This window comes from Amphiura filiformis, chromosome 4, assembly GCF_039555335.1.
Source record: "Amphiura filiformis chromosome 4, Afil_fr2py, whole genome shotgun sequence".
Lineage (NCBI taxonomy): Eukaryota > Metazoa > Echinodermata > Ophiuroidea > Amphilepidida > Amphiuridae > Amphiura > Amphiura filiformis.
The window spans coordinates 48,128,291-48,141,480 of record NC_092631.1 but is presented as its reverse complement, the minus strand read 5'-3'; the positions used below and the strand labels follow the sequence as shown (position 1 = coordinate 48,141,480).

At 38.7% G+C, this 13,190-nt stretch overlaps 1 protein-coding gene across 1 annotated transcript in view; it reads right to left on the bottom strand.

The window, feature by feature from the left end:
- The window catches only part of LOC140150981 (protein Son-like), a 30,387-nt gene that overhangs the window by 15,850 nt on the left and 1,347 nt on the right, over window positions 1-13,190 (bottom strand). The window contains 7 exon segments of the mRNA XM_072173164.1: window positions 5,530-5,652; window positions 6,346-6,456; window positions 7,351-7,730; window positions 7,733-7,805; window positions 10,019-10,138; window positions 10,141-10,217; window positions 11,892-12,830. Of these exon segments, the coding sequence (XP_072029265.1) occupies window positions 5,530-5,652; window positions 6,346-6,456; window positions 7,351-7,730; window positions 7,733-7,805; window positions 10,019-10,138; window positions 10,141-10,217; window positions 11,892-12,830 (1,823 nt within the window).

Here is a 13,190-nt window from a genome sequence, read left to right as displayed (position 1 = left end):
ATGACCGACATCGTTAACGCTTTCCGCTGACCGTGACGCATAAGTTAACCGGACGTGTTCAAGCTGCTTCAATGCTGTCTATATGTAGCTGCTATAACAGTGGCCTGCAACAAGTTTCCAGGTTTGTCAGAGTGCTGTTACACTACTCTTCTACCTGCTACCACAATGGAACAATCCAGAATAGGATCTATCCACACCAGCAGTAGGTATAACTTGCAACTGCAGACCATGTTGTTACATGTGCATAAATGCTGGAGTTATACCTGCTACATAATGGGAGGTCCTAAACTAGAATCATCCACTGCGGTAGTAGGTAGCATGCAGTAGAGTCAACCAGATCGGTGTACCCAGTGTTGAAAATGTCTCAATGCTTCATATTTCTTTTTTCCATTCATCAAAACAAAGCCGCAACTTTCCAATATCAACATTGAGATATTACAACATGTTCCTGGTAGAGGCTGCAACAGCACTGTGACAAATAATATAATGACTTGACCAGCATAGCCCCCCATAGAAGATTGACAATCACTTCAATTGATACAAATATTGCCCCATTCTTTCTTCCGGAATACCACAGAAAAAGTTGGCTCAACTACATTTTTTATCCCCTGGATTAAGCCATTAAGAGGGATCTTGCAATGGTATATTCTTTCTGTCTGTGTTTCAAGGTCATTTCAAAGTCACCGCATGTCTTTTGAGGTCAAAATTAATAAAAACTGATTGGATTTTCAAATAACAGGGAGCTGAAACATGATGTGTAAAGCCACGATTTCTCCGTGATACGGAAAAACTGACAAATTCACAGAATTCGGGATTTGCTCACGGAAATTTGAAAATGCCACAAAAAACTGTGTAAAATGTCTAACTTTTGTATTGATTTGCAAAATAAAACAAAGAAAACTGATTATTTAGCAGTAATCAACCATTAAACAATCCAATCTAGCATTAATTCTAGGCCTATGATGCAAGGTTCTGGCCATACTACAGTAAAAGGCAAGACAAATTACGCTTTTAAAACATGTTTGTTTTAACTTTTCAGTGCTTTATAGTGGAAATCAGAAAATTACGGAAAAGTCCAATTTGTAACACGGATTTTAAATTTTGTAACACAGAGAAATCGTGGCTTTAATGATGTGAGCAGACATTAATGGCTCACACAATTTGAAGGCCATCAGGAAACGTTGGTTTAGTATTTCCTACAGGTGCTTTCATATACATGTAACACAACAGACAGGGGGGATTGCAGTTATGAACCACCTAATACAACATACACTTTGCTTGTCACCTTTACATGTGCTGTTCAGAGGTACTTTTAAAGGTTACCTTCAATTGTTTTTCTTTGTGATTGTCATTCATTCAAAGAGTTATAGATTTTACCAACAGTCAAATTCCACCAAATGATTTTTATCTTTTCCAGTCTAAGACTTGTCCAGTCTATATGTGCAATTGTGCATTGCATTTGACTGTTGGTAAAACCAAACTTGCATCTCAACAAGGAGGGCTATGTTGCTCAAGCAAACATTCAAGCTGGAAACAAGTTGCCAGGCTTAGTCGTATTTGAACCAACTTATAGAGTGTGCGTGCACAGGTTAACATGCACCGAATCACACTGGATAAGTTGGCCATGTTGGGTGTGATTCCACACCACACCGAATAAGTACATGATACAATCAGATTCAACCATAGTGTGTACATTTTGTGATTATATACTGCAATGGATCATTAGGGGAAGATATCCAGTACCAGGGATAACGACATTTAGTGGGGGTAGCATGCCGATGCAATACAAATATTTAAAAAAAATGTAGATATTTATATAGCGCTTTATGCCGTAAACAGCCTCAAAGCGCTTTACATTTATTCCGCCAGTAGAATATGTCGGAACCACGCTTGCAGCCTACAATTGGCGCAGGGTTCGTCAGTACAACAACTGTGACTACCCCTACCAGCTTCTCATTGTACCTGGGTGGGGTGAGCCAAGCGAGACAAAGCGCCTTGCCCAATGGCGCAACACGGTGGTGGGACGGGGAATCGAACCCACGCACGTCGAGCAAGCTCTCGGATTATGAGTCCAAGGTCAGAACCACTGAGCCACCATGCCCTAGTCTATGTGTGACCTCTTCTGTCAAAATCTGACATCCCTGATTGATAAGACATTAAGTGAGCTGTTTACATGTATAGTTAGGAAGATACAAATTTATTTTAAATTCCTGTTAAATTGTTGCCAAACACAGAGGGAAGAGGCAGTTAGAGTGCTACACTTGACTTTGATAATTAAAACGCCTTCAGAGAGCAAGTACTAAAACATGCATTGTTACCATTGAATTTGGCTTTGAGAGTTCAACATTTATGTTCCAGCCTTGACTTGGAATAAGATTTTGAATAAATTTCCCACTGAAAGAAATCATCAATTTTTGTCCCCTTTTTCTGGTTTCCTCTGATCTGGAAGTGTCTGACTCTGACCAAACAGGTTCTTATTTTCAGTTTACTATGTGTAGCACTAATCATTGATGCACAAGAGCTTATGAGATTTTTTAAAGCAGTATAGAGAGTACAATAATGCTTTTTCCCTGGTGTTGCATTTTGCTCATTTCTATCAAATATTTAGTCAAACCATAATATACACCCAATCAGGCATTTTGATACCTAAAATTAGTGTTTTAAAGTGTCCTCTAATACTTGTTAATACACTCCTTGATAGTGAGAACCAATCAGAGCCTCCGTTAGTAAATTACTAGCCGTGCATAAATGTTGTACAATTGCACGGCCGCGCACTCCAGTAGTACGCGCAGTGCTTTCGGACGTGTTCATTTTACTTGCGGGTTGTTGCATTTATATTTGCTTGCATTTTCCAAATTTTTAGTGACAATTTTGTTATAAAAATGCAAAAATCACAGGATTTTTTTCTTGTGTATGAAATAGGTAAATAAATGCGTATCACTTGTTGCTCGAGAAATTGTACAAAATAATGCACTTGTACTGAGATGTTGATGCGTCTAATGCACTCCCCCCTTCAGGCCTTGTGCATTAGACGCATCAACATCTCAGTACGCGTGTATTATTTTGTACAATTTTACTCCCAACAAGTGATACGCATGTATTAACCTATAAATACAAACATGCTCATTGTAGCTAAATGTCCCTACCCAAAGCCAGAATTTGCTTCAATCTGCATCCTCCAAAGATTATCAACAATGACGACATACAACACGGGACAGATTAAGTATTAGACACAATACAACTACCACCTGCTTGCACCCACATACATCGCAATTATATTCTCCAAAAAGCAATTGAGCAGGAAAACTATTATGCAGCACCCGAAACACTTTAGTGCCAAGAAATGTATATTCCAAACTACAGCACAAAAATGTTTCCAATAATAATTAGTTGATTTCTGATTGTATCATGTACTTATCATTGAACATAAAATAATTACTTTTCTCCATTACCATTCAGATAAATTTACAGGATCAACAGTACAGGAGAGATTGATTCACAAGAGAACTTCTTCAAGGAGAGAACAATGGGTTAAAGATGAAGTGAAAAATGCTTTCATTCCTGTCTGTCTCATACCCGTATCACACACAAACATATCAATACTACCCTATGATCCATTCAATTACAACACCCTTTCTAACCCATATACTCCTACACATATATAAAAAAAAAGTGCAATGATTTATAGTGCGCTACGCACAGGCACAACACCTAGACGTTGATCCACAAGCCTCAGCACACTTTACAGGTTGTCGCTGACCACTACGGCCCCACATCATTCCATAAACCATTAAACAACAATTCAGGGACTTTGCTGCTTCAAGAGCGCACACCCTAGACATTCCACAAATAACCATCGCAACCAGGATCAGCTACCCGAGTTTCGAACGGGATACAACGAGACAAATTAGCAGAGAGTTCCTAGTCCAGGGGAATTTCAAGCTAACTCAATTTTCCACGAGAGCGTACTAGGTACCGCCAGGGTTCGAACCCGCAACCTATCGCATCAAAGTCGAACCCCTTATCGATTGAGCTAACTTGACTGCACATATTAACCCCGTACCATTCTCTTGTTTGTGTTAGACTCTTGCACATTCTATTTGAAACATTTTCATATCAGTAACCATAAGATTTTTATTTGATTTCATTTGATATTCATTTGAGAACCGCACTCTACTCCGGAATCTGTGAATCAATAATCACAAAGACTGTGCATAAAAATTATTATGAAGACCATTGCATTCCTGAGACACAGCACTCTGACAAACCTGCCAAGGTTATACATGTAAAGCTTTTAATTTGCAAGAAATCAAATTATTTTAGCTATTGTGTTTTAGTGGTATAATCAACTTGATCCACTGAAATTCTACCTCTGCTCGTTTTACAAAATGTCTGTGGGCTTTGGTATGCGGTATCAAACAGAGCTTGTTCAAATGGAACATTGAAGGAATGTGTCAATTATCTACTTGTTACTGTATACACAAGACATGGGATGAAAATGAGTACTACGGGTGCATGGGACAGAACTTAACTCTTGGGACTACTCCTCTGATCAGAATCGTCGGCTACTTGGCCTTTAAACTGAATCCATACTCTGTGCTTATGGCACACCAAAAGCACACCAAAAGACTATTTCATATTCACATGCAAACAAAAGCAGACACTTCTCTCACATCTTACATATCCAACACTTTGCACCAAGAGTATCACCTCATTTTCTCTCTGAACAAGATAAGAATCCCATTCTCGCATCAACTCTCAAACATACATGCAACACTCAGATATGTCAATACCTCAAAACTTTGGAATCAGTTCATAAGCTTGGTGCTGGGGCTGGGGTAAATTGCATTCTGATATCAAGATCAGCGACAAGTACATGAAGAATTCTGAAGTTGCTCCCATAGTACATATAAACATGTTGATGCCAAGACAGTACCCAAATGGGCTATTCCAATTGAAAATCCAATTGAAAATCCAAACACAAACTATTGAAGACATTGCCTTGCTCTCCCACTCAATGGTGTAGACCTCAAATGGAGTCACCTGCTCAGGTAACCCTTTGAGATTCACATGCCCCTGTTTGAAAGATTAAGTAATGCCGTCCATAAGGGATTTATGGAATAGCCCAATACACCTGTTCACAAAGCATCTCTTCCTCAGTCAGTCTTAAATCCTAGAACTGAACATTTACAACTAACTATAAAAACTTGGCAAAAGACATACCCATTAATATGAAACTATCAAAGTAGCCACCTGAATCATAAATGTAACTCTTGCACAGTTATGTCAACCTTGTACCCTAAAACAATCAGGAAACCTGTTAACCTATGATGAAAATCATAGCTCACTGGAAGACTTTAGTACACGCCTCACATCTTATACTTGAGAAAACATAAGACAAGTCAAATTACCATGTCCCACTCATCCCAAACACTCTCCTCGCATTCACAGACAGACAGACAGACAGACAGACAGAGATAGATGAATTGTGATATGACATTGAAGGGCTGGGCATCGTTTTCCTCCTACCTTTTTAGCCCAAGCTTGTTTGGTTGGGTTACTGTTTGCTAGTTCCTCTGGTCTGAGTAGCTTAATACCAGTAGTGCCAGTAAACATGCCGGGCTTCTGTTTGGCAAGTGTCCAATTTTTAATCTGCAATGAAACAGGTCATATGGTTAATGGGCTATTCCATTTAAAATTCACACCACCCCTGTGGAAGATTTGGCTAAAGTCTTCCACAGAGGGAGTATACGTTTTGAATAGAATAGACAATTGGGTAACTTCCATTTGAAATACTCACTCCAGTTGTGGAAGAAATAGGTAAAGCCATAATACAGGGAATACAGGGGGAGTATGGGCTTCAAAATGATTAACTCAGACCAATTATATTTGAAAAAATTACTCCCCCTGTGGATCCAAAATCTTCCACAAGGGTAGTATAGATTTTAAATGGAATAGCCCAATGTGGGAATTGTGTAGTCAGGTCTTTTTCTCAAATTAATTGTAGAGATGAAACACAGGCACTCGTCCATATTCTGAAAAATGCGGAGTGCTTACGCAAAACATCAAACATCAGAGCTCATCCGGGAAATAGAGCGTATCACCTCCTAATTTTTTTAATTTTTTTTTTTTGCTTTTTTTTAAAGCTGAAAATCAAATTCTAAAAACTTTTACAAAAATATCTGGTTTTTTTTAATGTATGGCCTCAAATCCGAATCTCCGGATCCGGAAGTTACATCTGTGATTGTAGTATATCAATATCCGCAGCTGGTTAAGTATGCAATGTATCCATGTATTATGTGAGTTCAAAACTAACTCAGATTACATGTCTACAAATAGACTCACCTCAGTTTGAGATCTATGCATAAGTGATAGTGCCTCTACATCAAGGGGATTACTCTCGAGGGCTCTAGCTGCTTTCAGTCTTGCTGATACAATAGCTCCAATATCCATGGTCTAAACAAAGAAAATATGTGCAACAATGCATGTAACTATAGATGACATTGGCCCAATTCACATCAATAAATACCTTCATTCAATGATGATTAGTGTAAATCTTCATTAGTTCGAAATGAAGATACATTCCCATTCACACCTAAGCAATATATGACCATCTACCACGAAACGGACATAAAGTCGGGCCCCCGGTCAATTTTGTTTTATTTCGTGCTTAGAAAATATATATCATAAGCTTTAAAATGATTCATCATTTGACTTTAAACGATATCCAGAAGTGGAGTTATGATTTGTTGAAACTTGCTCCTTCAGCAAAAGGGTGCCTTATTTCGGTGCTACATGTCTCTTTTTCCACATTGCTGGTAATAAATATCAAACGGTCATAATTGGCGGTCACTTCAAATCATCCCCAAGTCAACGAGGTCCAGGAATGTCTTCTCAGTGCTAATACATACCTAAACAAAATACAATGCTTTGTATCCCACCACTTGAATAGGATTTAGTCAATGCAAACAAAGACTAAGAATTCTATACATAGGTAGAAGCTTATTATCCTCTTTAACAATAGGATTAATGATTGGTTTAAAAAGTGTTAGACTGGCACTAGCAAAATTAGATACATGTAGCATCAACTTGAGGTGTCTATGAATAGAACCTTTATGCACATTTTGCACTGTAACTCAGGATACAATTGCTGAAAACTCCATCATAATTAAGACATTTGGTGCAAGAGATATGACCATTTTAGTGTAGCTCAGAACAATAAAATACAAAGTAAGTTCTATACTGTTTTTGCTATATCTCAAAATCAATATTCCTGACATCCGACTCATTTTGCTTGATCACTTCACAAATCTGATAAGATCATGAAGAACAGATTTACCAAGAACTTACCGGTGCAGTGACATCTTCAAAGACTTTATCTGCAGTTGAAGTTTCTGGAGCCTTACTCGCTGGTGGAGGCATTATTGCTGGCATCGCAGTGCTACTACTTGTTGCTATTACGGTTGCTGCTGTTGTTACTGGTGTCGAAGTAGTAGCTGTTGATTCTGATGTTGTCAATGCTGCAGCTAAGGCCTGTGCTGCTTGACTTGGACCAGTTATATTGGTGCCTAGCATGGGTAGTATTGGGTCTGGCACCACCGGAACAGGTACAGGTACAGGTGTAGGAGTTGGTACTGGTTTGGGTTGAGCAGGTGAGGGTCTTGGTTTGTCCTTTTCTACAATTTGCCAATCACCATATGGATCTTTCAGCGATATTTCATCTTCTTTCGATGTTGTGTTCCACTAGACACAGGGAACTGCAGACGGAGAGTATCTTTGTCTTTGACGGGGAGTGGAACAGCATTCTGTGGGTATGGGATAAATTTTAAGCAAAAAAGATGAAATTTTGCTTTGTCAAAACATTCATATCAGTATTCCTCGAATAAAAGCCCCGGGGCATTGCATTTTCCAAACGGGGCGTTTATTAGAGGTCATTTTTAGACCGATAATTCCCATTAAAATCATTCATAGCATAGGTAAGCTTCAAACTCACCCTAAAATGACAAACTATGAACTAGAAACACTGACTTTTGGTTCACTTCCGGGTTTCCGATGCAAGTTATTGACGCTATTATCGACCATGTGAGCAACTTGCTAAGCTTACTACACAAGATTGCATGGAAATATCGGCATTTTTGAAACATCTTGGTTGAAAAAAGTGGTGGGGGCATTTATTTGAGGGGGGCGACTATTCGAGGAAATACGGTAAAAAAATCATTATTATGGTTTAATAACACCCCTACTGTTGAAAACTTATCTAAGGCCCCTCTCCCCAATCTGATTGTATCAATGCTGACTACACATTATCCCCAAATGTTTGTTATATTGTTATGGTGTACTTATAATCAAATTTCCTGAATGTTTTTGCCGTTAAATGTGCACACTTCAAATCTTGAAGAATTGGTAGCACTTCAAGTCATTGTTCTTTCTGAATGGTATTTTAAAACACTAGTTACTGTGTCACAGAAGAGGCATCCAATGTGCTATTCCATTTAAAATCCAGTTAATCCACACTAAAATCCACTAAGCTTCATTTGAATTTCTTACTCCATTTGAGAAACATTCAACCTGAATCTTCCACAGAGGGAGAGTGAGTTTCAAATCGAGCTGCCTAATGTGTTCATTCAATTTGAAATTCATACTCTCCCTGTGGAAGATATTTCCAAAATCTTCCACAGGGGTAGTGTGGATATTAAATGGAATAGCCCAATACAGTAAATAACATGCAGCATACATCAACAATACTTATTGTACAAAACACATAATACAGGTCATCCTATAGTTACATTATGAATACATAAACCCTTTTTAAACAATTGTGAAAATGTGATATAGATACAGACTAATGCCGTGCGGGGCAACCCTGAATACTACAAATCTTGAGTTGTATTGTTCCAGCGGTTTTGACTTGAGAGGCAAAAAATGTGTATAACAATGCCTCATAGGATAGTTCATACTTCCAGTTGTGGTTACCACAATTCACCACATTTTTGGTTACACCATCTTAACAAAACATGTCTCGGGCATTAACTTATTAAGGTAATGAGAAAAATGAGATTTCTTCTGACATCAAGAGAAATAGGGGATGTGACTGTCGATCAGGTCACACATTTTAAAATCAACAATATATAAGTATGGATGTTTCTCAATTCATGACGTGAGAACTGAGCGAGAACACTATGATTGTTGAGAAATTACACACTTCACACTGTGTTCACTAACTTCAATTCAAGTGTATGCGTGCACATGGCATATGAAATGCATTAGTCATCAATCTTAGTTCCCAAGTAACATTTCAAAGGATTTCAAAATTGGACAATGCTAGCACAGATCAAGATGAGGCTAGCACAAGTGTATCAAGTGTATGTAGGTCTGGCTCGTTCAAAATTGTTCAGGACGGGTTGGATTGGGTTGGTATTATTCAAGGATTGAATCGTGCCTACCAGGCCATTAATACGAGGGAGTATAAAAAAGTTTTTGAAATCACCCAGAAGTGAAGGAGTTATATCGATGAAATTTTGTCAGTGTAATCACTGGTCCTTATGGTCCAAAATATATGTTTACTTTTTTTACAGGTGTTGTTGCTGCATTTGAAGGGTTATGCCTACAATGCCCTGAAAATCAATGTTGAAATGAAGGATGTCTGTGGTGATTATTGCCTGTTGTATGGCACTGTTGCTTTTTGAAAAGCAAACTGGCCACATGTCCCTCACAAATGAGCCAAGAAGTGGAATGGACTGGACGTCCATCACTAAGGGATGATGCGGCCAGTGAAGAAAGTGGAGGATCTTATCATGGAAAGGTTATGCGCTTACCACCAATCTAGCGCCACCTGTAAGGAAAGTAAACATACTTATGAGACCATTTTTGGACCACAATGTACATAAGGACTAGTGATTACACCGATATAGCTCTTTCATTTTTGGGCGATTTCAATTTTTTTTTGATATCCCATAGTACAGACTATTGACACTGCAATCATTCTAGATGGTGAGAACAATCCTCCCCAGTCACATACCTTTATATTCATAACAATGTTAAGTGGTGCATCTTTGACTTTAAATGGATGCCTTATAAATGGACCTTCAGCTTCATCATCTGATCCAACCGGCTTGTTGATGGGAGACGATCAGAATCGCTGTCGCTGTCTTCATCTCGATTTTTCCTGCTGGCCAACTGCATACAGACCTGGGTTAATTCTGCAACTGTCCTGCCCCCTAAAAGTATTTTTTAAAGAAAATAAATTTTAATGATCAATGCAAATCCATTCCCTCACACAGCCACCTCCCATACAACTACCCCCACCACCAAACACATATATCACTTTTCTGATACCTTGTAAGAAAAGTTTTGGATGATAAGTACCACGCAGAAAGATGGTGCCGATCAATTATCTCTTTGATCTGCCGATTCGATCGCCGATCGCCGATTACCAGTTCCCCAATTGTAAACAATGGCTGCCATCACCGTGAGTAAATTTCACCTGTATGTTGAAAGGGTACTTGTACGCAAAGTATTACCATAATTATGTATGCTCTGAGCACAAAAAACACACTCCCATATTCATTTAAAATACTGAATTTGACCATGATTATTATAAGCTCAATTTACCTTTTCCCCCTGATGTCCCAGTCGAATCATTCGATCGCCCCATTTTAATATTGTGTTTACGTTCAAGTCAGTGTGAGTTTTGCACACGGCCCGTACAATCTGACACGCACGTGTGTAACCCGGAAGTGTTGAGTTTTGCACACGGCCCGTACGCACGTGTGTAACCCGGAAGTAAGAACTACAATTGTAAATTTTTGTAATGTGCATGCGGGGAATTACCTGATTATCTCAGCTGCGTGCCTGAATCACGGTATGATCATTTTATATATGTTTATCGCCTACAAAGCTTGTTCTTTTGCTAAATTTCGCTTGATTTAACTAGTCTAATTCAAAGAAATATACCAATAAATGAATACTTATTAAGCTTCAACAATTACTTTCATGATATTGGGTGATCGGTGCATTACATCGGCGGATGAAGGAAAAATCGGCCGATGCAGATCACTACCGATAAGCTAATAATCGGCCCGATACGGAAGCTACCGATCTGATGGGTCAGTCTCTACTTTATATGTACCACCAAGGCAATATTGGCACAAGTCAAGGGCAGGGTCAAGTTATGCCACAATGACGTGAGGTAATGATGTTTACAAAGAATGATAATTGATGGTCTTCAGCTATTATCATCCACATATTTCAATGGCATTTCCTGGTAAATTGGTAAGTTTTCGCGGTACATTAATTTTCGCGCACAACACAGCTACGTTGAAAATAAAAACACACAAATATGTTCTTTAAATGTATAGGTCTATGTAAGAAAACTCAAAATCGTGAAATTAAAACAAAGCAATGTAGTTCAAAATCGGCAAAGCGTGAAAAATTACACACACGAAAATTACCACTTTTATAGTAATCTGGGTTGCGCAATGATGTGATGTAATTTTTAACTTATTAGGATCCCATTTCAATATTTGTACAGACTTTATTTCATTACCTCTGGTCATCGGCACAAACTTTGAATTTGAGCGTGTTCTGCATTAGCTTAGCGTGTGTGTATGATACTATTACGTGTGTGATCAAAGTGGCGCAAATGTACACGCAAGAAATAATGCTATGCTAACGCAGCATGAGCTTAACTTCAAAGCTAGTGCTGCTGACTGGAAGTAGTCAAATAGAGCATACACACTCACATATCTGTAAATGTGAAATTACTATTATAAATTTCAAGGAAATTAACAATGTATGACACCCCCTCTGCACACTATCACACACAAAACATGTGGCGAATGCCTATACATGCATGTGATATGGACTGAAAGAAATCAATTCAAGATGCATACCTGCTTTCTGTGCTACCTTTTCTTCCTGGGTGAGTGGAGGTAACTTTGTTAGCAAATTTGGAGGCAACTCTCCCCTTTGCAGTTGGGCATAGGCATTAGCTTTGGCAATCTCGTACAGTTTCTGCTTGTCAATCTCCTCTGGTGTAAAGGATCGTGAACGCCGCCTTCTATCCCGTGATCTTGACCTTGCCCTCCTTCTGGCTCGTAAATCTCTGGTCCATATGCCTCGGGATGAGCTGAATCTGTCGCGAGGAGACCTTGAACGGGATCTGTATCGCGACCTATCGCGTGCGCGATCACGTGATCTTGATCTTGACTGCCTGCTATGCTTATGCCGTGATTTTGATGTTGACCTGGATCTTGATCTGTGTTTTCTTTTACTACTTTTCTCTCTTTTCTTGTCTTTATCATCCTTGTCTTTAACTTCACCTTCTTCTTTTGCCTCTTTACTTGCCTCATCACCCTTCCCCCTACTCTTTTTCTTATTTTTATCATCCTTGCCTTTGCCGTCTTTTACCTCACCTTCATTTAATTCTTTACCTGAATCTTCATTTTTCTCCTTACTCTTTTTGTCCTTTTTCTTATCCTTCTTATCTTTTTTATGTTTACTTTTCTTCTTATCACCATCCTTCTCGCTTTTCTCCTTCTCTTTTTCTCCAGTTTTAGGACTCTTACTCATATCTTTTTCAGATTTTTCTTTGTCTTTTTCCTTGTCCTTCTTGTGTTTATGCTTTTTATGCCGATGTTTGTGTTTCTGCTTCTTGGAATCCTTCTCATCCTTCAGTTTCTCCTCTTCAGCAGGTGTTTTAGTTGTCCCTCCTAGTGGTATTTCTTTGTCTTCCTGTTCACTTTCTGATGTTGATGATGCCTCTCCTTCAGATGATCCCTGCTCCCGCCATGGAACATTTCTTGTGTCTGTAGTAACTTCCGCAGCTGCATCTGCATGACACAAAACATACACAAAAACAAGTAATATCTCTGAAATCATTATCTTCATTGTAGAAAAACTACAATCAAGTGCAAATTTCCTTGGGACACTTGTTCATATTTCATGCCCTCAGTTCAATAAAATCGTTCATATCAAGTTCACCATATGATATTTTATTTGTATAGTTTCCAACCTATTTCAAATCACCTCCATCCCCCACCAACTAGTCTTGTTCAAGACTCAATATACTATGGCCAGCCAATTTCCTCAGGCCCCGCACTGATCATTTATATTTAGTACCATTGGCAAGCCAAGCGATCACTCACAGCTATTGGCACTGTCAGTTTTTTCTTCATGGTTTTACATTGTAC